At 37.2% G+C, this 25,644-nt stretch overlaps 8 protein-coding genes across 11 annotated transcripts; 5 read left to right on the top strand and 3 right to left on the bottom strand.

The window, feature by feature from the left end:
* Positions 1-6: 6 nt before the first annotated feature.
* Positions 7-1,513, bottom strand: LOC110842119 (anamorsin homolog). 2 transcript variants are annotated; one of them, XM_022087830.2, is made up of 5 exons: positions 1,311-1,513; positions 857-1,226; positions 619-772; positions 427-539; positions 7-318 (listed from the first exon to the last, which is right to left on the bottom strand). In XM_022087830.2, the coding sequence occupies exons 2-5, from the start codon at positions 1,217-1,219 to the stop codon at positions 214-216; spliced, it is 735 nt and encodes a 244-aa protein (XP_021943522.1). In that variant the 5' UTR covers positions 1,220-1,226; positions 1,311-1,513; the 3' UTR covers positions 7-213. The 2 variants fall into 2 exon arrangements, with proteins under 2 accessions (XP_021943522.1, XP_021943521.1); XM_022087829.2 differs by having other exon boundaries at positions 857-1,232; positions 1,311-1,512.
* Positions 1,514-5,907: 4,394 nt separating this feature from the next.
* Positions 5,908-7,569, top strand: LOC110863020. The gene is made up of 5 exons (XM_022112231.2): positions 5,908-6,212; positions 6,280-6,389; positions 6,461-6,594; positions 6,684-6,803; positions 6,877-7,569. The coding sequence occupies exons 1-5, from the start codon at positions 6,083-6,085 to the stop codon at positions 7,211-7,213; spliced, it is 831 nt and encodes a 276-aa protein (XP_021967923.1). The 5' UTR covers positions 5,908-6,082; the 3' UTR covers positions 7,214-7,569.
* A 254-nt stretch (positions 7,570-7,823) lies between these two features.
* Positions 7,824-9,346, top strand: LOC110841838 (40S ribosomal protein S7). Its single transcript, XM_022087537.2, has 3 exons — positions 7,824-7,982; positions 8,366-8,881; positions 9,203-9,346. The coding sequence occupies exons 2-3, from the start codon at positions 8,375-8,377 to the stop codon at positions 9,278-9,280; spliced, it is 585 nt and encodes a 194-aa protein (XP_021943229.1). The 5' UTR covers positions 7,824-7,982; positions 8,366-8,374; the 3' UTR covers positions 9,281-9,346.
* Positions 9,330-11,843, bottom strand: LOC110841836 (probable peroxisomal membrane protein PEX13). Its single transcript, XM_022087535.2, has 4 exons — positions 11,157-11,843; positions 10,512-11,071; positions 10,207-10,422; positions 9,330-10,132 (listed from the first exon to the last, which is right to left on the bottom strand). The coding sequence occupies exons 1-4, from the start codon at positions 11,240-11,242 to the stop codon at positions 9,675-9,677; spliced, it is 1,320 nt and encodes a 439-aa protein (XP_021943227.1). The 5' UTR covers positions 11,243-11,843; the 3' UTR covers positions 9,330-9,674.
* A 30-nt stretch (positions 11,844-11,873) lies between these two features.
* Positions 11,874-14,943, top strand: LOC110841835 (transcription factor E2F5). 2 transcript variants are annotated; one of them, XM_022087533.2, is made up of 7 exons: positions 11,874-12,227; positions 12,667-12,684; positions 13,038-13,147; positions 13,310-13,421; positions 13,493-13,651; positions 13,745-14,357; positions 14,435-14,943. In XM_022087533.2, exons 1-7 carry the CDS (start codon positions 12,072-12,074, stop codon positions 14,587-14,589), a joined length of 1,323 nt encoding a protein of 440 aa, XP_021943225.1. In that variant the 5' UTR covers positions 11,874-12,071; the 3' UTR covers positions 14,590-14,943. The 2 variants fall into 2 exon arrangements, with proteins under 2 accessions (XP_021943225.1, XP_021943226.1); XM_022087534.2 differs by lacking the exon at positions 12,667-12,684.
* Positions 14,944-15,197: 254 nt separating this feature from the next.
* On the top strand, positions 15,198-16,601 carry LOC110841837 (glutathione S-transferase theta-1). Its single transcript, XM_022087536.2, has 4 exons — positions 15,198-15,550; positions 15,635-15,722; positions 15,813-16,141; positions 16,211-16,601. Exons 1-4 carry the CDS (start codon positions 15,433-15,435, stop codon positions 16,345-16,347), a joined length of 672 nt encoding a protein of 223 aa, XP_021943228.1. The 5' UTR covers positions 15,198-15,432; the 3' UTR covers positions 16,348-16,601.
* Positions 16,602-17,204: 603 nt separating this feature from the next.
* On the top strand, positions 17,205-18,744 carry LOC110842434 (glutathione S-transferase theta-1). Its single transcript, XM_022088178.2, has 4 exons — positions 17,205-17,464; positions 17,613-17,700; positions 18,061-18,395; positions 18,506-18,744. Exons 1-4 carry the CDS (start codon positions 17,353-17,355, stop codon positions 18,646-18,648), a joined length of 678 nt encoding a protein of 225 aa, XP_021943870.1. The 5' UTR covers positions 17,205-17,352; the 3' UTR covers positions 18,649-18,744.
* A 201-nt stretch (positions 18,745-18,945) lies between these two features.
* Positions 18,946-24,091, bottom strand: LOC110842432 (microtubule-associated protein RP/EB family member 1). 2 transcript variants are annotated; one of them, XM_022088175.2, is made up of 8 exons: positions 23,952-24,091; positions 22,423-22,617; positions 22,307-22,348; positions 20,888-20,952; positions 20,555-20,786; positions 20,343-20,470; positions 20,101-20,262; positions 18,946-20,020 (listed from the first exon to the last, which is right to left on the bottom strand). In XM_022088175.2, the coding sequence occupies exons 2-8, from the start codon at positions 22,580-22,582 to the stop codon at positions 19,943-19,945; spliced, it is 867 nt and encodes a 288-aa protein (XP_021943867.1). In that variant the 5' UTR covers positions 22,583-22,617; positions 23,952-24,091; the 3' UTR covers positions 18,946-19,942. The 2 variants fall into 2 exon arrangements, with proteins under 2 accessions (XP_021943867.1, XP_021943868.1); XM_022088176.2 differs by having other exon boundaries at positions 20,107-20,262.
* Positions 24,092-25,644: the final 1,553 nt, after the last annotated feature.

The raw sequence follows: 25,644 nt of genomic DNA, 5'->3' as shown, positions 1-25,644 counted from the left end.
TAAAAATTATTATCTTCATCTAGCATTAGTAGTGGTTTTAATAATGTGACTTTATTTTAATCAACAATGAAAAATTGGACACTAAAATTTAGGGGAAATGTCAAATGCTCTCTTAACGTAGCTAATTCATATTTAAAGTAAAGTGGATGCGAGGCTTATTGTTCGTTGCTTTGTGGCACTAAAAATTTTTGCAGAACGCCGCCGCTGCAGAAATTACAAATCAGACGTCATTGACAGTTGAACCTTCTCTCCGGGCTTAAATGGGGGTGTGCCCGCATATGGGCAAGATCCACAACGAAATGCATCTCCCAAATAGCACTAAAATATATAAAATAGGTTTGATTGCATAATCGGTGTCCAAAGAAGTTATGGTACAGACTGTACTACAGAGCACTCCTACACACAACAAATAATTACATGACCTACGTTTCCACACGATGACTTGACCGCTGGACCATTGTTTTGTGCCCCTGACAGCTCTTCCGCCAATCCACAGCTGCAATCCTTACAGGCCTTTCGTTTTCCAGTCGTTCCGCACACTAAAACAAAAACACAAGGGTTCATTCAAACTCTGAATTCAGTTTATTAGATTTAGATCTAAATAATATTGTGAAAAACCTTTGAGAGACGAAGGATCTGGTTTCTTCAAGTCGTCTTCGTCCAACAAGGCGTCTTCATCAATAAAATCTTCGTCATCGTTGGCAGATATCTTCCACGCACTGTTTGATGTATCCTTGCCTTGGACAAAAGACACTGGTTTGACTTCATTAACCTAAATTGAAAGTAAGCTTGTAATTCGTAATCTGCACGAACGAAATGTCGATATGCGCTAAGAAGGAACTATGCGACAATTTACCTCTCGCTTATCTTTTTCCGCAGTAATCAATTGATCAGATTTCAGTTCCACCTTTACAAATCCACTGTATCGTAAATGTTTTACCAACTTGGCAGAGGAATCCCCATTAGCAGAAGCGCATTTTAGTGTAAACTTTCCAGAAACTTTGAGAACGTTGTCCAAAATAAAATCGGTAACTTTTTCGTTGTTAACGAACTCGTCGTAGTTTCCGCAGAGGTAGACTAGATCAGTTGTCTGCTCTCCAGAAAAACTTAAGATTTTTGCAGATTCAAAAATCTCTCTGGCCCCCTCAGCTTCGCCTTCGGCAACGTCACGAGAAATTTTGTCGTCGTAAATGAGAATTGGACGACTTCCTGAAGCCATGTCAAGTCTGTAACTTGTAATAATATAAAATGTTAACAGGTTCCAGAATATCCAGAATTATTTCAGATTATCTATAATGTTGTAAAATTACCTTTTAATTGAGTTTTATCCTTGAAAATAAGTGCAACGTAATATCCGATGAATAAACTTCCTGCTTCTGGCTGCTGAAGTCCTGCTAATGATCACTGAGTTTGACTGAATGAATGAGAATTGAAAATTAAAGTGTTCAATTTTTGTTCGTTTCGTGCTCGTGTATGAATTGCGTCAATGAAATTGCACGTATTCAGATTTCTGCCAACAGCGGTATCCCGTCGTCTCAATCGACCCGTCGTTCTATTTCATGTTCCTTGATCGTTCCTACTTATCACTTATTAGGATTATTAATAGTAATAGTAACAACAATAATGACATTTGAACCCTTTTTCGAAATAAACGCTGATTATTTATAAGCTTTGAAGCTTTTAGGATAATTTCGTAGATTTTATTTTCATGTCATCCATCACAGAATACAATTATTGCAAACATGTAAATTAATGAGAAGGGTGTTGAAAATGCATAATAAATGCACGAATTGTCCAAACAAGTACAGAAGCCACCACATGAGCATAATATTGCACTTTTGTAGTACACAACTTAAATACTAATTTGTCCATATTATTGAAAATATCACAGTCAAATGTAATTTGTCTCAATCCAGGAAATCAAATCATGGACTTCCGTTGTTCATGAGACACCATGTATTTACTTATGTAACACTGTAAATATATTGTTGTAACATATAGTAAGAACACTCTGTTCATGCAGATAAGCTCCTTATCTGGTTGTTAGCCTCTAGACATTTTTCCTCTGTAGGGCGAATTTTGTCCCACCGGGGGAGGAATTTCGTGATTGTCCATGTGAATGTCGTAAATGTGACGGGCGGCTGGATCGCTTCGATTTCCGTAGAGGTAGAGGTAACCACATCTGAAGGAAAAGTTTAGCCCGACCAGCAAACAGTATCCGAGCAGGAGGATTATCGTTTCGAGAACAATGAGAAAAACGCCACACTCACGAAGCAGGGCATGAATCAAGCCAAGAAAAGGGACGCTCCACAATTTTTTTTCCTCCAAATTGTTCTCAATTCCATGAAATGACTTTCTTCCAAGGGCCATGGCACTAGCAGAATTCTTCGATAAGTCGTCTAGTCTCAGTCCAAATTCCATTCCTCCGTTATCATATATATTCAAGGAAACATAAGGATAACGACACTGCAAGAACAAAAGATTTATGTCGATTGTAAAATGCACCAAAAAATAGACACTGGTTGACAAAGATTTCCATTGGATAAACTAAACGTGTATAGTTTCTAAATTCAAATATTACTTTAAATTACCCTTTTTGTTGCGACGAGCTCAAAGAACTAAGAACTAAGTTATTTGTATTTTTAGCTTCTTACTACATTTCCTGCATAAGATAATTATTATGTAGTTCACATGATGATGCAAAATATTTTACACAGAATTCAGGAATTTTGCAATGCCACGCTCTACAGAATTTGTATTGCATGCAGTCACTACTGGCCCAAATAGGCACACGATGAATATAATATTATCATATGCACGTATAAGTCTACCTATAATATTTTGTGCTCTAAAATTGAAAACAATTAAATTGTTATGTAAATTCCAGCCGCTTACTATACTTTTATTTACTAAATTAGTACATACGTACGTACGTACATAACTTGTATGAAAAAATTTGTTTCCGTATAATGCTCACCTTCAAATGGCTTCTCAAACTTGCAAGAATTCTTTGGACGCGCTTGTAGGAAACTCTGTCATGAATAAAGTGATAATTGCAGGCATCCTCGGTGACGAAATTCGCATATGACAGCACAATATGCAACCACACCACGCAACTCACTTGGTCAACTGTGTAGCGTTGTTAGCAGTAAGTAAACGTTAGTGAATGTCAAAACGACTGTCTATTCAATACTACAGCTATTTAATAAATTTTAACTTGGATGTTTGACTCTTCCATTTATGTTGGTACAATAATAAACACGACTGCGCTGTATTCCCTTGATTGCAGCCTTCTTCCCTCAAGTTTGACCTCACTTAATTTTGTTGATCTTAGTTAGTTGACGCTTACTTACTATGTGTATTCTTATCCTCTAAGCCTATCATTGTCCTCACAAACTTTTACTTGTCCTCAATGTATGATTGATTTTAAGCCGTCGTCATTTGATGACTCGTTACTAAGTCAGACCGACAATGATTATGCTCAAGGTTAAGCAGGCAGGTGAAATATTAAGTTACGCAAGATGATGAGGTACTAAGAATGCATAAATGTAAATGCTTGTTGAGGTGCTGACCCCTTCAGAATTGAGGTTTAAAATATTAATATTGGAATATGTAGTATATGTACCTTGCAGGCTAAATTAAGGATTTGTATATGGATTGAGCTTAAATGAAGATTTCTTGTGAATAGATAATCACAGTTTTAGTAAAACTGTCTGATACATTTTGACGTCATGATGTCACTTTACAAAAATTATTACTGTTTAACTAAAAAAATGAGTTTTTGAGTATGATTTAAAAAAGCGCAATTTAATAATTCTTTGAACTTGAGTGTGTTATAAATATTTTATTATGACGAATTATTATTATTATTATGATTTTATTGATTTCATCTATACACATTAAGTTGTACATACATAAATGTTAACAGACACTAAACTAAATAGGTTAAAATCACGTTTCATATTCTTCAGGAAATGAAAGGAAAATGTCGTGCATGATGGTGTACGATGGCATAATTCAGTTTGATTAACCATAAGTGTAAAATGTAAACTGATCTACTTGTATTGCATCTAGCTAATAATATACAAACAAGATGGTTTACTTACGCGTATGCATGCAAGTTTTTCTTACTTTGTTATACATATTATTTGGATTGTTAAACGGTAGATTCGATTGCTGTATGATTACGTGCTGCATTTTCTTTATATTGGCTGAAATTGCTTCATCTCATCACAAGCATAACTAAATGTATATTATGTACTTGTGCCTCATTACAATTACGATTTTATAACTACTTATAAAGTTTAACTTTTCGCATGTGATTGTTACCATAACTGTTAAACCTAATTCAATATTGTATTTCAGAAAGAAAATTGTATTTTAGCGTTAGTTTCATACTAAATAGCACATATTTGCACCACACATGTACATATGTAAGTAAATCGTCTATGTGACATTACATGTACATGCAATGTACGACATACATAGCTTGTTCCTTGCCGAACTAATTTTAAGAAATTAAGTCAAACCTCACGTACATGTCATATTTATCTTTTTGCATGTAGTGCACAAATTCAAAACATCCCTATATCATTTTATTTCAATTTTCATAAAATCTTTCCAGCTTTTGCCATATTGATATGAAATGACAACTTTTATTCCTTTTGTTTGTTGCGGTGTTGGATGAGATGGGTGGGTAGATTTTTTTTTGCAAAACACGGTACTGAAATGTGTTTGGAAGGTTGTACTAAATATATAATAAATATATCATGAATGACAAAGGCATACATCTTTCCATGTCTTTCCATCATGGTCCAATTCGAGTCTCTTGAGTTACAAAATCTCTTTTTGGGTAAAAACAATAGTGTAAACTTAACGTGGCATTGTATCACGTGTTTTTTGTTTGAATTGTTGTGTCTCAACTTTCCCTTCCTCCATCCATTCAAATGGCGATTTTGAAAAATGTTCACCGCCTTTCGTTTTTAACAATATGAAGATATTAATGCACCTAAAAATCGGTAATTTTTAGGCTTACATAGTTAGGAGATAAAAATTTTGATTTTTTTCTTCAACAAGAAGATAAATATAAAATAGATGAAAAATAATCAATAAAATTTAAATATTTCCTCATTGAAGAAAAAAATCAAAATTTTTATCTCCTAACTATGTAAGCCTAAAAATTACCGATTTTTAGGTGCATTAATATCTTCATATTGTTAAAAACGAAAGGCGGTGAACATTTTTCAAAATCGCCATTTGAATGGATGGAGGAAGGGAAAGTTGAGACACAACAATTCAAACAAAAAACCCCGCATCAGCCAGCATGCTATTCCGCCTTAAGAGAAAGCAGTGAAGGCGAAAGTACCAAACGTTGTAGTGCTAATGTCGAGTATTTAGTAAATGGATGCAGAGTTATGTTCAAGGTCAATTTAGTTATGTACATATATGATAATTTCAATAGATGATAATATGCATACAACAGTTAAATTGTTGATAACTCGGTTCATCAATATCATTTAATCGATTATTCATGATTTATTACATGCTACGTTGGTGATGCAAGATGTGTCCACTACTATATTTTATAAGTACGCATACTCGGCATACATATTCTTTCTGAAATCTATCATCAAATTTTTGATCTTGACAATGGTATGTAACTAATAAATGCTAATGAACGAAAATTGATTGTAAGGAAAATGCATACAATTTCACTTAATTGGCAAACTCTGAGCTAAGCTTTAATGTATAAGCCCACCATGATCTCATACAACTTACATGTACATAGACATATATAGGTAGTCATACACATAGTCGGGATGAATCACGTTATAAATATATCCATTTCGCCCTGAGGATATGCTGTTATGTGCGTAATGTACTTAAGTATGTATGTTGATGTTTTGCATTTGCTCCCAGTTGGTGGTTGGATCACAATTCTTATGCACATATGTACATACCCTCAGATCTATAGTTTACTAGTTATTCTGGTTTTAGACAAGATTACAAATAGCAAAATTGTCTCACATAGTTAATTCGTGATTAGTATAGAATTAGTTGCAGGAATAATACTCGTGGAACAATGATCAACGTCAGTAATTTGGTTGGGGGAGTGGTCAACATTGGTCCAGCCGTGTGCCAACCTGTGGAAGCACTTTCTTGGGACATTACTCTTGGCACGGCAGGAACAGGGCTCGGTCAACTCATACTGGGTATAATACTGAGAAAGGTTTCCGAATCTCAGAATTGTGTATCTAATCTTTCCTGACTTTCTCCCAGGGAAAACAAGCAGTTCGTCTGAAATGGTGCCTGAAGCAGTGGACCATGTTGGTGTAATTGTGTTTGGGTTCTTGTATGAATACGGAGATTTGGGCATCCTCAAAACAGCGGTATAAATATTTTTGCACTCTTAGCTGTTGTATCACACATTTGTATAATTTTTGTTTGTTCTACATATCAGGCCCCTTTGCAAAGTAGTCCAAAATCCAAGTACCCAGTGTTTTATCTCAGAAGCAGGGAAAAGCTAGGTGATACGGCAAAGAGTCAAGAGGAATTTGAAGAGTGGGTTGATGTCATGAACCAAACTGATTTCCAGTTAGTACAGATAGTGCTAATCACGCTAAAATTGTTCACCATACGTTTATTAACAATGTATTTATATTATACTGCTTTGGTGCATTTAGAGGATCAGGATACGATGTGGTTAAACAAAGCTGTGTAGTTTGGGGAATCCGAGCGTGCGAATTTTTGGGAGTTGACTACCCGGAAAATTGGGACAAAGTTTGCAACTGGGCAGCTCAAAAGTTGGTTTGACATTTCGAATTGAGTAACACTTTTTTACAGCATAGTTAATTTACCAAAATTTATAATTTACAGTAGCACAGTAGCAAGCTTAATTGGGGGGTCCGGTGTTAATTCTCGGAAAGTTCAGATCAAGGCACAAACTGCCCAAGCGCCCAAAAAACTTTACAACTACATGAAAAAAAAGTTGAAAAGGAAAGGTCACGTGAAGAAGGAAAGTGGTGAGAGTGAAAGTGGCAGTTCGAACACAAGTACATCCGAAGGTGGCGACGAGGACGAGGAAAATGCAAGCACGGTCGAAACAAGTGATCAAAATTTTAGCCAAAGCCAAGAAGGTGAGGATAGTGGAGGAACAAATGGCGAAGAAACTGTCACTGCGATAACTAGCACAATGAGCGTCACCAGAATGTAAGAAACCAATCTCACCTGACACCACAAAGCTGGAACAAGTATTTTACAATTTTTAAAACTTGAAGTGTACTACATCTGTATCACTGTATCAGTATATTTACTAAAGTAAGTAAGCAGATGGATTTCCTCTGTTCCGTTGTAATATACAATGCCACGGATGGTGAGACCGAAGAATGGTCCAAATTAATGTAGCATATTAAGTGCTTTTTAAAATACTCAACAAATATTTACTAATTCTTTCCTACTTTAAGAAAACCTATAACCGATGTCCAATGTGTCTGTGATCTTAGTTTATTTTTACATGCTATCCAATACTTGATATTAAACGTGATTATGGAAGGAAAGTTATAAATTAAATTCTTTATTGTGCATCATGCCATTTATTCATTTAATTCTTTCATACTGATTAGTACATTATCTGCCAAAGGGTTTCATACAATTTTATACAGTATGAAACTAAGGGTTTTCCATAATATGGAAAGAGACAAGATGAGATATTATCTCATCTCATCTTGTACCGATCTCACTGTTACCAAGACTTGAGTATTGAGAAAGCTGCTTGTGCTTTGATATGAGAGTTGCGAAGGCCACCTCTGGAACTTTGGGCTGAGGAGTTGCGGTGGAGCAGTGACAGGGAGCGTTGGCAGTGCCGAACTTGAAGCCGGCTCACTGTGAAGCACGCCGTGTCGCTCCATATTGGAATCCACCACTGCTCTTTCCTCTCGCTCACACCGCATTGGGTGAACTTTTCATTTCCGAATATTTAATTGGTAAGTTAGTTACTTATCTTTAATTTCCATATTTTCTCCCCTTCTCTTGCTAGTGGGGGTGGTGTAAGTGTATAGTTGGAGGCCAAACTGGTTTGGTTTTCTTTTTGTGGGTGAAAAATTTGAAATCATTGAGCTGAAAACATCGTACATTGTTGGATATAAATTGCTCATTTTTTAATTGAATTCGAAATTTTTCAATCGAGTTTGATGTAGAATATATTATATATTTGTGTTTTTCCATTGGCAAAGTATTTTGTATATCATTCATGTAAACATAACTTTAGCTTAGTAAAACAGTTCTGAAAATGAACCAAGCAGTTTCGACATGAAATTGTGAATTGACTGCATCTATAATTGAATGATTATATTTCTGTACTTTTCAGAAAGTCGCCATGATTGCGACCGGAACCAAGATCATTAAACCCGCTGGGGAGCAAGCGGATGCATTCGAAACTTCAATTTCTTCTGCGCTGCTAGAGTTGGAGATGAATTCGGACCTGAGGGCTCAACTTAGAGAACTTTTCATCACGGGAGCTAAAGAAATTGATGTTGGGGGTGGAAAGAAGGCGATCGTCATCTTTGTCCCATTTCCTCAACTCAAGACTTTCCAAAAGATTCAGATCCGTCTGGTTCGTGAGTTGGAAAAGAAGTTTTCTGGAAAGTATGTCATCTTTGTAGCAAAGAGGAGGATGCTCCCAAAGCCAACCAGAAAAACCAGGAGCAAGTCTAAGCAGAAGCGACCAAGGAGTAGGACTTTAACTGCTGTCCACGATTCAATCTTGGAAGACTTGGTTTACCCTGCAGAAATTGTCGGAAAACGGATTCGAGTGAGATTAGATGGATCCAGACTCATCAAAGTTCACTTGGACAAAAGTCAGCAGACCACTATCGAACATAAGGTAAATAAAGCCAAACAAAAAAGTATTTTATTATTTTGTGTTTATTTATTTTTTAACTTATTGACTTGCCGTTTGATTAAGCTAGCTAGTTGTGTGTGACACTTTCGAGTTCTCATTCTTTATAATAAAGTGTGTGATCCACAAAGTGTCAAATCAATTATGTCAGTGTTTCTGCATGACTGACTATCTTAAACCGAGTTAGTTTTGAAACCTGACTAACAGTTGAAAATTACTTACTACCAGCTAACTAATAAATGGATGAAAAGTTGTGTTCTGTTTAACAATTGTACTAATATGCACTCTGATTTATTTGTATGACAGGTGGATACATTCGGAGCAGTGTACAAGAAGCTGACGGGAAAGCAAGTTACATTTGAATTCCCAGAACCGTATTTGTAAATGGGTCGATTTATTTTCACCAATTAATAAAAAATGAGGACAATGTAACTCCTTTTTTAAAACTCACTTTATTTGCTCAATCAATCATTGGTTTCTCTTTCATGATAAATCACGTAATATTATGGCATATTGTTATTACTGGATTACTGAAACAAATATGACACACAACTTCATAAAACAAATCATTATGCTTAAAATTTACTATTGACTAGAGGTTCATGTAACAAGGTAGGAGTTTAGCGAAAAATTTACCATGTGGTTTAACAGCGTATGCATTCTGACTGTTGGTTGAGTATAAATTATACAACTTAAATTAGATGAAAGCATGCAAGTGGAAATGGAATATATTGGATTTCAAAGCTTAATTTGTTACTTCGTTGTGCTGATTCTTATTTTATTCATCAATCGGTTCTCCCACGAGTGTATCGGTGTCATCATCTGAAGATATTGCGGAATCGGCTGTTGCTCCTCCAGAGGCAAAAGAAGAACTCTCTGACGTGCAATTTCCGTCAATTTTATTAACATTTTCCCGTTGGTGATGACTTTGTCGCTTTTCTGGTGATGCCACGACCGAGTTTGGTTGTGAGAACAGAAGTTGAGGTTGATTCAAGGGAAATTGATCTCGCGACTTTTTTCCCTTTATTTTTATATAGTTTGTGGGAACAAGGCCAATTTTCTGTCCATCAGAAGCCAATACCCATCCTTTCACGTTTGCAGGCTGAAATTTTGATGGAGCTAGACGAATGACTTGGCCTGGCTTCAATTCTAATTCTCGGTCACCCATTGGTACAAACTGATATTCACAAATAGCAATAAAATGTTCAGACTCTCCGGTTGCCCATTTTCTTTTGTCTGCAAATATGATGGTAAAACAAGTTAGAGTTAATGCCAGGGGGGTTGTCGATTCCAAATTAAGACGTACACACCTTTCTCAGAAGGGTCGAAATTTAAGGACTTCACCAGCTTCCACATCACATATGGCCCAGCAAATATGAAACCCAAGAACATGAGAATTGGCCAAGATGATGGTTTGTTCACTGAGGACTGTAGCACTTCTAGTGCGTCACCAGAAGAAGATGATGTGTCTGAAGATAAGTTATTCCACAACGACTCAACATCGGCTGGTTTGATTTTGGAGATCCCTACATATCAGAGAATATATGTATACCACGTGTACATACATATAAGTTTCAGGAATTAAATTGAATGAACATATACATGAATTGCATACCAATTAAGTATAGAAATCGTCGGAACACCCACTTGAAAAACTTGAATATCGTTAATGCCGACAAGATTTGCTTCACTCGTCCCAAATGGTCTGCCACGCCAATCACAGCTCGAAATGAAGAGTAGAGAGCATGAAACGTAGACTCCAACATTGCACTGACCGAGCAAAATGCGCCAACAAATGACTCAATAGACTGGAAAGCTGGGGATGCGGATTCTTCAGCCATTTGACTAAACGATGGATCTTCAAGTTGGCCATAACCACCAAAGGGACGATTGCCGTAAGGGTTCATCCCATAGGAAGAACCATAGTTTGAATAAGAATTGTATGGGCTACTGTATAAGCCTCCCGATCCGTAGGGGCCACTATAGCCACCGCCATATGTCGCCGAGTATGGCATTATCGATGAGCGGTTATATGCAGAGTATAGAGGACGAGTTTGACCAACTCTGGGTGGTAATGGAGGAGGAAGTGTCGAAGGAATTTGTTGTGAAGCAATTCCACCACCACCACCAGTCGTCGTACCAGGATAAGGAAGAGCCGAACTGTGTAGCCTGCCTCTATAAATACAAAAAAACATAATTAATTCATTTAAACTATATATTCTTACCACGTGCCATGATAAAGAACTTTAGAATAACGTACGTGGTATTATTGGGCACGTAAGGGATGGATCCGTTAGGAATACTTCCACTCATAGCAACTTCCCATGGCTTTAATGGAGCTGCCATTTTCGCAAAAGTGGAGCACTACTTCAGAAGTTGCTTATAATTATGATGATACAAATAAATTTCACAAAATTCCGACTATTTAATTTGTTCTCGGATGACTAGATTCTTATTTTGTGACTGTATTAATGGCTGGCTGTGCTGCACAAAAATTTAGCAAAGTTAATCATTACGTTATGTACTACAACAACAACTGTCACTCCACTGTGAACTGACAAAAACATTGGGGACTTTAAGCTTGAACAAATGCGTTTTAATCTTGTAAATTATGCCAAGTAAAGATGACATAAGTTCAAAGGTGAAGTAATCCTATTGGCCAAAGATAAGTGAGATCCACATTTTATAATTACCCACCACCATTAGCTAATTATTAATTAAACTGCAAAGTGCAAACTGGTATATCATATATCCAAAATATTATTTATCATCAGCAGTGAAGGCAAATTCAAATCCTCTCCCACTGAAAGTCGCTATGGGGCAAGGTGAGAGGTTTCATTCAGGCAGCCAACCGGCGGAGCCATCTCGTCTCCTCCTGCCCAACCACCACACTGTTCAAACTCGATTCCAGCGGCACGCCTTGGAATCAGTCGTTCGTCCCAAGTCGTTTATTTTTACAGGAGCGGATCACGTTGTCGTACTTTGTGGGACAATAAAACAAAATTGTTGTTGAAAATTGGTGGGAGCTACGGCACAAGCCCGTTGTTTCTGATAAGCGCAGGAAGCCAGGCAAATTTAACTTGAACTACGGCGGAGGCAAAAAAGCTCGCTGCTGCTTCCTCCTTGTGTATTTCTCTACCACCAAAAACCCAACCAACCCATTTGTTTGCTTCAGATGATGGTGAACATGGCGGACGCACCAATTCAAACTCCCGTGACCGCTCCTCCCGTGACCCCTGGAAGTCGATATGAAAAGTCGCTGGGTCTCTTGACCACCAGATTCGTTACTCTGCTCCAAAAAGCCAAGGACGGTGTCCTTGACTTAAAAGAGGTAAGGTAAATAAATAAAGCGGAGGTGATACTGCCGCCGGAGGTTGAATTTCATGCCAAAATGGGAGGCGGAAAGTCTGGTTTGAAAAATTGATTTCCGAAACCCGGTTTTTTGTTTTCAATCCCATTTTGGCATAAAGTATTTCAAAATATGTATGACATTTACGCCATTTCAAGGAGTAAGAGGAGTTTTTTGTTTCGTTGGGGTTCCTATAAAAGTGGGAAATATAGGAAAAGTTGGATCGTATTTATTTATTTTGATGATAAATTCACAAAATTGTTAATAATGATGAGCACTTAAAATTGAATAGCTCTAAATTTGTATGTAGCCTCTTTGAAGTGGTGTTCCAAAACTCATATATATTTAAATAATTGGGTATGTTCCCATTGCTTTATTGGACGCCATATTTCAGTTTGAATTTCCGAATTTTTGATTACAGTCATTCTTGGCCTTGCAGGTAAGAAACAATTTTTAATAATTGGCATAATGGGATTTGACGGGGTAAGAAATTCGTTTTCCCTTTTTCACAAATTCGTTGTTCACGCCACTTTATTTAGCGAAAATCAGTAAGTGTTAAATTAAATCCGTAGTAAACAATTAAATCATTTCATATCATCCAAATATTCTTCCGTAAAAGCAACGTTATTATTGGAAGGGACATTGATAGCCAGGGAATCCCCAAATAAATATTCAGAACTCGTATTGTAAAGGACCATTGGATGTCCATTGTCCATTTCGAATCTCTTACTTCATTGCTGCTAAAATCAATTTCGAATTGACCCATTTTATTTGGTAATTTTTTTATTTCAGGCTGCCGACATCCTTGCAGTTCGTCAAAAACGTAGAATTTATGATATTACAAATGTTCTTGAAGGTATTGGACTTATAGAAAAGAAAACAAAGAACGCCATTCAATGGAAGTAAGTGAACTGAAAATATCACAGTCATTGTATACTATATTAATTAATTAATTATAAGCTAATGTATCAAATGTCTGTATTGATGAGTGCAAAAGATTGTGTTTTGACTAAAGAGTGGTGTGCAATGTTAACTTACCGTTTGTATTTTATTTTTTATTTTAGAGGAGCAAGTCCGGGTACAAACACAGAAGAATTTGTGGCTCGGGTAGAAAGGCTAAAAGACGAAGTTCGAAGATTAGATCAAATAGAAAAAGATGTTGATAAACATCGCGGTGTAAGCATTTTAGTTTAAGTTTAACCTTCTATGGATAATACGTCGCTTAAATATGTGTCTAATGTTTTCAGTGGTTAGAACAAAGCTTTAGAAATATTACAGAAGAATCTGGTAACTCCAAGTATGCCTATATCCGTCAAGAAGATATCTGTGTAGCTTTCTCTGACCAAACCATTTTAACTTTGACCATACCTAAAGATGCGAACCTAGATTTTCCTCCGTCAGAAAAGGTAAATAAATTAACCAAGGCATAATTAATCGTAAACCTATAGTATGCTGTGGTAAATATGAGTAAGCAATGCATTTCTTGTTTTTTACATTAGAGCGGAGATTCCATCAAACATAAAATCCATATTAAGGGAAACAAAGAGCCGATTGTAGGGTATTTTGTTAACCCTGAACTTGATGCACCAACTGTAATTGTAGATTTTCCCACCGCTTATAAAGATTGGTTGAACCGTAAAGGTCAGAGTAACAAGCATGACTTTTCTGAGGAGGAAACTCAACGAATTGACGAGGGTGTTGTTGCCAAAACTCCCAGTACTCGAAGTAGAGTTCCCGGAAGTATGTCTCCAAATAAAACAGTTGAGCCCGGCTCGTCTCCCCGGAAAGGGAGTGGTGGTGAAGCTTCCTCTTCTTCCAAACTCCAAGTCCAACCAATTTCTACTCGACGCCAAGGGAAGCGACAGGCAGAGAGCCCGGTACCCGGAGAACAGAAGCCGTCGAAAATAGAAAAACATGACGAGCTGGCTGAAGGCCTAGAGCAACACTCTGACTTAATTACAGTTAACCAAACTGATTTGTCAAAGGCTGTGGCTGAAGCAGTGATGGAAAGTGAAAATGGTAGTATTGAAAGAATTCAAGTGGTTCCAGCAGATAATGACGAAGAGGACGACGTTGCTGCCGAGTTACCTGATGGTTTTTACTCCACTTCCCGTAAGTTAATTGCATTACACTTTATTTACAGACAAATGGTTCGTTGTTCTTAAGTTAAATACATTATGTTCTTGCAGTTGTTGGCCCTGTCTTAAGGCTCAGCCCTCCTCCTTCAGAACAAGACTATAGATTTACTTTAGCCAAACATGAAGGATTATTTGAACTCTATGACATACGACGTAGCCAAACTATTCAAAGCCACACGACAACTGTCACTGTCAGTGGTAGCTAATCTCAAAATATCAAAATCAAGCATTTGTTTTTATATTTTTAGGTGTCATAGCATATATACCTTTTTAGACTTTGTAAAACCAGCTAATTAAATTATTAATTATTACATTCTGATGTACACCTACTTGCGTGTTAACTTATAATAGAAACTGCGGTCTTCTTTAATATGTAATTCTTGCTACACTGTCAACTGCTGGTTTTGTAAAATCTTATTCCTTAACATGACCTTTAGCATAGATTATGTGATTATTTATGTTTTATTCGTTTTACATTATATCCTACATAAACATGAATTTTGTTTAGGATTTCTTCTCGTTTAATTGTTAATAAACTAATTGTTTCAGACCATAAATAATCTTAAATTGTACTTACATATTTACAAATACATCTCACTTAAATCATTTTATTGCTGCTGTTGGAGAATAAATACTGAAAACCAACTATCATCCCTTCTGCGTATTACACTTTGCATGGACTAAAGTGGTTCATATTCATTCAAATATTTGAGGTTAAAAACTCCATGATAAATCATTCAGTCAACTTTGTACACAGAGTCATTGCGATACAGTCAACAGCATTGCCGAGTCTCAGCCCCGAACTTGGATAGTAAACGACCTTCATCACCCGATGGCCGGTGATCTGATGATGTTTATTACAAATCCAGTATTTTGCTCGACTTGCTAAATCTCTCCCATACACATTGCATACATACATGAATTCTGCATAACAGAGACGGCATTGGTTATCTTGTTGTCACGAAGAAGCCCATTCAGAAAATCATCTGCTCTCTGAACTTTAATTTTTATTTTTATTTTAAAGTGAAAGTGAAAAGGTACTTTCCAAAATGGTGGTAAAGCTTTACTACGATGCCATGTCACAACCCTCTCGGGCCCTTCTCATATTTCTAAGAAGCAATGCCAAGATTATCCCCGTAGAAGAGGTGCCAGTGGCCCTTCGTAAAGGTGAGAGGAATATGAGATTTATTTCGTACTGAAATTATTCGAAATAAATGGGTTGCTAAAAACTTAAACCATAAAATTTCACAGGCGAACACCTTTCTAAGGACTTTGCCAATGTCAATCCCTTCAAGAAGGTTCCGGCAATTGATAATGATGGATTTAAGCTGGCTGAAAGGTGTGCACATATGCATTTACTATGCGTTTCTCCTTGAAATTGTATCCTAATTTCGTGCGAAGGGTAACTTGTGGGTTTATGTAACTGCAGCGTCAGCATTTTGCGTTACCTTTGTCGAACGTTCCCTGTGGCGGACCACTGGTATCCGAAGGACAGCCAGAAACAGGCCCGAGTGGACGAATACATGGCGTGGCAGCACCTCAACCTCAGGGCTTTTGGCAGCATGTACTTTCGAACTAAAATCATCAACCCCATGATGGGGCTCCCCGTCAATGAGGATAACTTAAAAACCTTCGGAAAACAACTTGATGATGTGTTGGGTGTAATTGAGAATATCTGGCTTAAAGAAAACCCATTCATCGCAGGGAAAGAATTGAGCGTTGCAGATTTACTGGCCACCACTGAACTAGAACAACCAGGTCATCCAGAACGAATAATGGCTAAATAAAATGAGGATAAATGTTGATACCATTTTCTCCTGTGAATAGGAATGGCTGGATACGATGTGTACAAAGGTCACCCTAAAATTGCAGCATACGTGAGTGCAGTGAAAGCAAAACTGCAACCGCACTATGACGATGCTCACGTTTTTGTCTACAAACTTCAAGCAAAAGCCAAACTTTAGTGAAGATGGAATCACAAAAGCTCTACAAATTTCTATTTTTGCGCAAATAATGACAAAGTACTATTTCTTTCAAAGTAATTTTATTCTGGCGTTTTAGGATAATAAATACAAACCAATGAATATCCACAACTTCCATAAGTATGGCAGAAAAATATTTGTAAGAAAAGGTTGTAAGGGGAAATCCCGTAGGCCGTAGTCCTAATTTATATTTGGAAGGCTCAATAAACTGTAATAAATATTCCAAAAATTACAAATACTTTCTTGCACTCCACTCAGATTTCAACTGATTAATTTATATAACTGCATCCACTTTAGAATTTACATGCACATAAAAGTTACTCATTTTTCAGCCAATTTAGTTTCATACATGAAAAGTCCATCTAGATATGAAACCTAACTAATGATAGCTTTAATGGAAACATGATGCAAAGTGAAGAAAAAATGTTTCGCTTGCATTAAAACCATTTAATCGGATGGGGATGGATCCAATAAAATGATCATGAGCGTCGAACAGATTTACTTCATGACCGTAATTATTTCGGGCTAATACAATGTGCATCTGAAGTTTTTTTTGCCTCAAAAGAATTAAAACGACTAAAATTTAAAAAAAAACTCATCTCTGGGTAAAATAAAAATAAAATTATTCATTAATTATCTCATCCTCAGGATTACGGTGTTTAGCTTTCACCACTATAATAAAACTTATAAAACTTATAATAAAACTCTTGTGTCCAATTCTCTCATTCCACTTTTGACTTTCCCAATGGTGTAACACGGTGTAACATGTACATGGTGTTAGTAACTTGCTAACACCATGGATGTTTGTATACACTGAATCCATCGATCATTACGTACTCGTTTCATTTGTGCAAATGGAGTGGACTTTGTGCCAATGTCAAAACATTGGCACTCCAACTCAACCTACCTGCATGCATATAAATAATTTATTTACAAATTTGCACAAGTCTGGAATCCGTATAAATAAAACCTAATAACAAAGAAGAAATGAGTTTGAAACTGTACGTGCATCCGTTGTCTCAACCAGCACGAGCTCTCTTGCTCTTCTGCCGTGCAAATTCCATACCTTTTCAAGAGCATGTGGTGGACCTGATTAAAGGTAGCAGATTTAAAATGTAACAAAACCTTGGTTCGCTTTCTCCAGACGACATGTCGTGCAGCTTATCGCAAATCTACTGAATTTCTACTTGCCACTGAGACTCATAATTGTACCAAGATATTTGTGTTTATGCTTTCTTTGAGTGCAGGGGAGCATAAACGAGAGGAGTACAAGAAGGTCAACCCATTTCAGAAGGTTCCTGTGATTTCCCATGATGGATTCCTACTCACCGAGAGGTATGCACATTTGATATAGCACTTTGGAACTTTCCCTTCCATTTCTCATGCAATGAAATTACTTTGTAACATCTAAATTTCATGGTCATTACTGCTTTGCACTTTCCCCACTTTGAGCATTCCCTTTTGTGGTTAGGCTGCTCGGAGCTATGCATACAGTTCTAAGAATAAGTTCAGTATGTGCATGAAGTTTTCTAATGTATGGACTACAATCCATCATTTTTGGTGATTATGAAATGGAAAGCCAAGTCTCAATCAGTTTCTAATAAATCAAAATTCCAAGGCCAATCCTCGATTCGTACTACATTTATATGTCACTCCTGCTTGCCCAGTTTAATTGGACCATGTTTTTTTTACCAGTGTGGCGATTCTGCGTTACTTGTCAAGAACTTTCTCCGTTCCCGACCACTGGTATCCAAAGGAGAGCGAATTGCAAGCCAGAATAGATGCATACATGGCTTGGCAACATTTGAACCTCAGATCTTACGGTTCTATGTACTTTCAAACGGGCTACGTCATCCCAAGAACGTTTAAGCAGCCTGTAAATGAACAGAAATTGTCTAAATTTGAAAAAGGGTTGGAAACAGCCTTGGACGAAATTACAGATATATGGCTTAAAGATGGACCCTTCATTGGAGGAGGAAAACAGATTAGCGTTGCGGATTTATTGGCTGTAACTGAAATGGAACAACCAGGTTGGTTTCACGGTTCTTAGAAAGTATTCTAGAAAAGCTATCATAAAAATTGTTAGAAGTAGAAAATTCACATAAATGTAAATGTCTACTTTTCATTCATGTACATTCAGGAATGGCCGGATATGACGTAAAAACGTACAACAAAAGGATTACGGAGTACATGAATACGGTTCGTGAAATCCTCCAGCCCCATTATGACCAAATACATTCTGAATGTCACAAAATTCAGGAAAAAGCTCTTAAAAAAGCCTAAGTGTGTGTTACATAATGACTTGACTGGTATATATTAATAAACCTGGAATGTACTTAAACATGTAATAAAATCAGGCGTGACCTAATTCATGCAGTAGAGGAGAGTTGAGTTATTGGATACTTGACCTTGTGAAATAACAGCTTAATAATGTATGTATATATGTACACATATATTTATATTCATGCGAAATTTTATCCATTCACTTTCATGCTACGCAAGGTGTGACCTAGGTTATTCTACAAATAACTTGACATGCAAGACACATGTGAAACTTGAAATGAAATAATACTGTAAACGTTCTTGAAAACCAAAGTTTATTTGCTGAATTATATTAGATATGACATTAGTAATGGTAAATTTTTCACCTACTTCCGAGATTAACCTAGCGAGCATTTTTTTTCTGCGCTAAAATGATCAGAGCTGACACCTTACAAATAAACCATGTTAGATTCTTAAATCTCATGACTTAAAAAATATATTTATAAGGCATGTCGATATTCAGGTCCGTCTTTGTTGATATCATGTCTAAACTTAAACTACCTGATTATGATGTCCAAAAATATTCTAGTTGAACAGCAAATTCATATAATATATATATAAGTAGTTTGCATTATTTTTCTCTGGTCATTCGCACAAAAATCATAATATACTCTTCATTCACTTTCACTCTAACTCCTCTGATGCGAGACAATATATAGGGCACAAACAATTAATTACTCATTTGGTAAGGTAACTCGCTAAAAATTAACTTCTGCAGACCAAATTATGAATTAAGTATTACACTAATATTTGGTTATTAAAAGCTTTCCCATCTCGACACTTAGAATCAGACTTAGGGTTGTTATAAATAAGATTTAAGAGTATATTTTGCATTACAAACTATTCACATGTATGATTGTATATGACAATCCGGCACACACAGAGTCAATACTACTAGTATTATACTAGTCCCCCGTGAAAGGTACAAAGGTTCAATACATTGGCAACTTCGCTTACATCTTTCTCCTTTTAGATTGCTCAATATAAATCCCATGTGCTTAAAATGAGTTGCTTGCATACTTGATAAGATAAAAATATTTGTATTAAGATCATGGTATTATATTTTTATGCAAAACGAAAAATTTTGAAAATAAAATTTTGGTAAATGTTAAAAACATGAAAATGTACTGAAATAAGTTCGATTTTAAGTGGACGATCAGATAGACTAAATTTTCATTCCATCGTAATAAATATGGTAGAATCCATTAAATGAGATTATTGCCTTGCGCTTGCGGATTAAATTTCAGCCGTCAATTCAATACTCTTCCAACTCTTCTCCTTCTCCATTTGATGGCATTGGAACTTCTCCATCCTCGGGTGCGGCAAATCCATCCTGAAGAGTGGAAGTTATGTAAACTTGGTTACCCCATGCACTTATCATAAAGATATATGTACAATGAAACTTTTACTCACACCCACCTCTGTAGCGTACAAAATTTCAAGAATTCGCTGAAGGACGGGGTTGCTCTCACACCCATCTTGTTCCTGACAATATATCTCAATGTCACGCAATTTCCCGAAATAGAAATCTCTTTCCTTCTCAAGACCCTCAAGATTGAGCTTTGTTTCTGCCAACTAAATTAAACACACCAACAAACAATTCAAAATAAATAAGTGGTGAAAACTAATAATTATCTGATTTATAAAAGGTTCACCTGCGATGCTAGTTCATCCATTTGTGCATTGCTGGGAGACCGATTAGAATTGCTCCCAATTGACGTTCGAGCGGCAGCTGCAGGTTGTGGGCGAAGTGCTGCAGGAGGATTATTCATGACTTGACGGGCTGTTAAAATTTTATCAACATTATACACACGTACCAATCAATTATTGGGTTAAGAAATGTGTATTTTGATTATTATGGTATTACGAGGAGCTGGAGCGGCAGGTTTTGTTCTGGTGGCAATCTGTGTAGTTGGTACCACACGGTGCATAGGTTTCCCACCTGCAGGTGAGGCAGTTCCTAAAGGTAACCCTCCGCGAGCTTCTAAGGCGTGATATTGATCACCTTTGTAGTTTGCATCAAAGAACTTTTTAAACCATTGAACAAACTCGAAATTATCTTGGAATCGCCCCTTTACCAACTTGTCAACTGGAATAACCTGTGAAAAATTGAGTAAAAAGCTCAATCATTTCCTGGTAAATTTGATATGTACGCATGGTTGGTATGGTCAGGTGAAAGTCGTGATAGCAAGTAGTTTACCTTTTCAACCTCCATTTTCTTAAAGGACGCCTGGAGAACTTTAAAGTTTTGAATGTATTCATGTTCTGAAAAGAAAACATTCATTAGTAGTTGTTCTACAAGATTATTTGACACTTTATCAATCTATAAGGTTACGACAAATGGCCGAGTTACAAAATAAATTTTCATTTTTAGAAAACTAAAAATTGTTGAAAATATGCCATTGGTTACAGTTTTGGAAATGTAATTTTGTAACCGTCATGTCCGTCTGTCTGTCCGTCCGATCATTTTACGATAACTTTCGTTAAACTCGGCCTAGCGACTTTAAATTTGGTATACATGTAGTATGTGACAAATGAGGAGTTAAGTTTGAAGATGGGCGAAATCAATTAAGTGGTTGACCTGTGGTGGTCATCTGGGTGGGTGGAGTATTTCAAAATTCTCGTTGAAAGCTGTAAACTGGCATTGAGATTGCTAATGGTGTCTAATTGAAAAATATGAATTTAAATTGGGAAAATTTCCGACTGGAGGGACCCGATACCATACCGATTTTTGAAAATTATCCATCGAGCTGAAATTAGTGCAGAGATTGCTAATGGCCCCTGATGAAAGAATATGAATTGAAATTGGTACCATTTTTATGTGGAGGGACCTTTAAGGGGGTGACCCATATCGATTTTCAAAAATTGTATTAAAAAGATGAAATTAGACACTCGTAGAAGACTGAAATTTGGCACGACCCCGTGGGGGTAGACCAGATTGAAAAATATGAACTAAATATTAAGATTTTTTCCACAGAGATTTAACAAGGTGACCCACGCTGCTTTTTATATTGGTAGAATAAAAATAAAATTCGGTATCATGGGTAAGGGCACATCAGACTAAAGAATATGAATAATGTTCATATTCATCGAATATGAATATTTTTGTGGGCCCAGCCCAGAAGACTGAGACCCGTACTGGTTTTAAAATTGGTCAAGGAGCTGAAATTTTGCATGCTGGATTGTGGGAACATTTTTGCCGATTACGAATAGTAGTTGGTGCAGGTCGTCTGACTAAAGTTTAGAAGCTGACACTGACCCTGACTCGGGCTAAACAAACGCTGCACACTGGGATTTCAAATTTAATTTTCGAAATAGTACCCTCGAGATTTTGATCTTAAAAAATCAAGCTAAAAATTACGATGATTTCATCTTAACGAATTAAATCTCTATGTCTGCCCATTCAAAAGTTATTAAAGGTCAAAGTCGTTGGTACACACGACCATGGGACGTGTACCAACGATTTAAAAAATAATTATTTTATTTGTAACTCCACCATTTGTCGCAACCGTTAAAAGACACAAGAGTTACCTAGATACTAAATGTCAAGCAATCGTGGTTGTTCTACTTACTACTTACAGTTCATTTCTATTGACTACACTATTATATAAACACTTACCTAACTTGGTTGTGAACTTCACTTTCTTCAGATTTACACATCCTGAAAAAAATCATTTACATTATGCTAGTTTATGATATGATAATTGAAAACCATATTCTTACTCTTTTACTTACCAGGGAATAACATATCCATAAACTGGCAATATGCAGCTCCAGTACAAAGTTCTTCAATTTTACTGAAAGTCGCTTCCAGGGAGTTGTTAACCCATGATAACATGTCATGGCGGCTGAGATTTTCAGAAGTAACATTTGTGGCAAAGACGTTGACAGCCATGTTAGGATAGTAGGGTGGATAGGGACTCTTTTTTTCTGCATAAAATGAATCGACACAATTACAATAATATTTGCAACAAGCACAATCACACTTTCGAATTGCACCATATGGCGTTTCAAGTGTTTCAGGGTCAGAATCAAATATATTAACGGGAGAAGGGGGAAGCTGTGGAAGATACATAATCTCCGTAGCACATTCGTAGTCCATCCTGATTTTTGCTTTTGTCCCAAGAATCTTTAAACGAGATGTTGATTCGCAAATGCCCAGCCCTCGACTGACAAATTCTATGAGGGTTAACTAGTAATATGTATAAATGGCAGCGGTCGAAGCAATAAAGGGTTCGAATTCGAATGGCCATACGAAATAGGGTTATAAATATTATTGCTTCTCTTTATGCAATGCGGGGTGCTAGCTTTGCAATATTTCGAATACCAGCCGAGCAATAATGTGATATAACTAAAAGCCAGACATGCATGCATACATCAATGCAATCCTACCACTTGACTTTGAAGCAATTATGTACTACATGAACAAGGTATGATGGTGAATGAACGAGTACAACAAACTGGCAGATTTAGTGTAAGTAAGTAATGAAAACATGCACATTTCTTAGGTGAAAGTAGGAGGAAAACTTTCCCCGCACGACTCGTGTGATAAATTGCTGTGTGCAAAGTCAAGTGCACGCCCGGTGACGTTGATGGTTTAATAATGCGAAACACGAGTGAGCTTTCTTTGCTTTCACAACCTCAACCTTGTATGTACAAGAAAACTTGAGAAAAGCGGTCAAGGGTACCTAATTGTCCGAATGATCTAGATTCAAATTTATTATATATGGCTAACCTAATGCATGCATATAATGTATATACTTCATGTATGCATGCCAATATGTTCATTACCCTATGTTGAGACGGAAATTGATCGAGTATTTTTTTATCATTGAATCGGTGCAAGTAATAACGGCTTGTCCATTGTCCATACAAATTGTCCATAAAAAATTGAAAATGACGACAACGCGACCTGCGCTACCTTGGCCAGCCTGAATGACTCACCCCTCACATCTTTGATCTCATGCACGTACCATGTATTAGGCAACAACAAGTGTGAATAATTCCGTGATATTTGCAACAATAAATGACACTACCGGATTTTATAACCAACAAAGTTAAACACATAACGCAAAAATATATTAAGTACTAAATATTAAATTGTGAAAATTTACCACAATCAAAAATTTTTGATTTTCATCTTAAAAATATTTGGTATAAATAAATCATTGGTAAACTAATTTAACTTCCTCGTAATCAATGTGCAATTCTACATCTGCTAGTAAATGAATAGAATGAAGAGTAAAGGAGTTTTTTTGACTTACCAAAAACGGGTGTGGTGGTGTTATAACTAAGCAATTCCGGTTTCCGCCCGGTCCTTTTTTTAGATTAAACGGTAAATATATTGTTTGCAATAAATAATCGCGAATTTGTGGATGGGAATGAGAGAGTTCGTTGTTCGGTGTGGTGGGTCGTTTTTTGGTGCTTCCTTTTTCACTGGCTGTCAATGTGGAGCCGGGAGCCGATAGAAGATAGACCACACTGATCCCCCGTCAGAGCACTCTCACCACCAACCACCGCTACTTTTCCTCATTGTTCACACAACAGGTTGAATCTTCCAAGCAAAATGTGCAACAAAACGCCAGTATGTAATCATCAGACATGATTTGCTGTATGAATGAATGGCATACGAACTATGTAAGTAATACATGACATCGCCATGCAAGAGGGAGAGCAGGAATGGTCCGCCTTTGGACCCACGGAACTACCCCCCGAAACTGTCAGAGGAGTCCAGGGCGCATGGGAGCGTCCAATTCTGGACGTCACTGTGTCCCAACTTTTGCTTGACGCTTCAACTCCAGAAGACACTGCCCGCTATAGAGCACTACGCGACAAATTTGCCGGGGCCTGGCTCAACTCTGTTCCGTCCCCCCAACTTGGTACCCTTTTTTCAAATGAGGCTTTTCGCGTCGCAATCTCCCTTCGTTTGGGTTGCGACATCTGTCAACCCCACACCTGCCCTTGTGGAATTCAGGTCAACTCGCGAGGCTATCATGGTCTCTCCTGCAGGCGAAGTGCTGGGCGGTGGTCACGCCATGCTGCCGCTAATGACGTGATCGCGAGAGCTTTGCGTTCCGCCGAAGTCCCCTGCATTTTAGAGCCGGCCGGATGCTCCCACCAAGACGGAAAGCATCCCGACGGTTTGACCCTCGTCCCCTGGGCAAGAGGAAAATCTCTGGTTTGGGATTTTACCTGTGTGGATACCTACGCCCCTAGTCATCTCCCCAACACAATCCGGCACCAAGGCGCTGCTGCTACCAAAGCAGAAGACAAAAAGAGACGATATTACGCTTTTCTCGAGGACCGCTTCATTTTTATGCCCGTTGCAATTGAGACGACAGGTATATAGGGGCAAGAGGGATTATCTTTTATTAAAGACATTGGTCAACGGATCGCTGCCACGACTGGAGAACCACGCTCCACAATCTTTCTCCTCCAGCGATTAAGCATTGCAGTTCAACGTGGGAATATAGCTTCAATGCTGGGAACCCTTCCACCAGGAAAAAAATTCAACGAAATCTATTATATTTAAAACTTTTTCATTTTTAATGACATTGTTAACAAATTTGCATGTCTTGATAAATGTAACCATTATGAATTAGTAAATTTAAATAAATTATGTAAGTAATACCATGCGTAATTAGTATTATGCGTTCACGATGCTAAACGCTTTGCCTTGTGTAGGATGATTTCGATCGTAATTTGGATTATACAAATTATGCCAACGCATGAATGACCTACTTTGAAAGTTCTTCCAGAATTGATTAGTACACAGACAATTTGCAGTTTTTCATAGCAACCACTTACGATTAGTGGCAATAGTTTTGTAGTGCGTCTTATCACTTCTTGCCTTGTCATATGTACATGTGCATGCCACTAATTGTGTACTGCTATGCTTGGTTGTAATTCGATCTCCTTAAAAACTCGGAAGTGCGTTGTCAGTGAATAGAATGAAGT

The sequence above is a fragment of the Folsomia candida genome, unplaced genomic scaffold (assembly GCF_002217175.1).
Source record: "Folsomia candida strain VU population unplaced genomic scaffold, ASM221717v1 Fcan01_Sc001, whole genome shotgun sequence".
Lineage (NCBI taxonomy): Eukaryota > Metazoa > Arthropoda > Collembola > Entomobryomorpha > Isotomidae > Folsomia > Folsomia candida.
The sequence above is the reverse complement of the archived record's forward strand: the minus strand, read 5'-3'. Positions and strand labels throughout refer to the sequence as shown.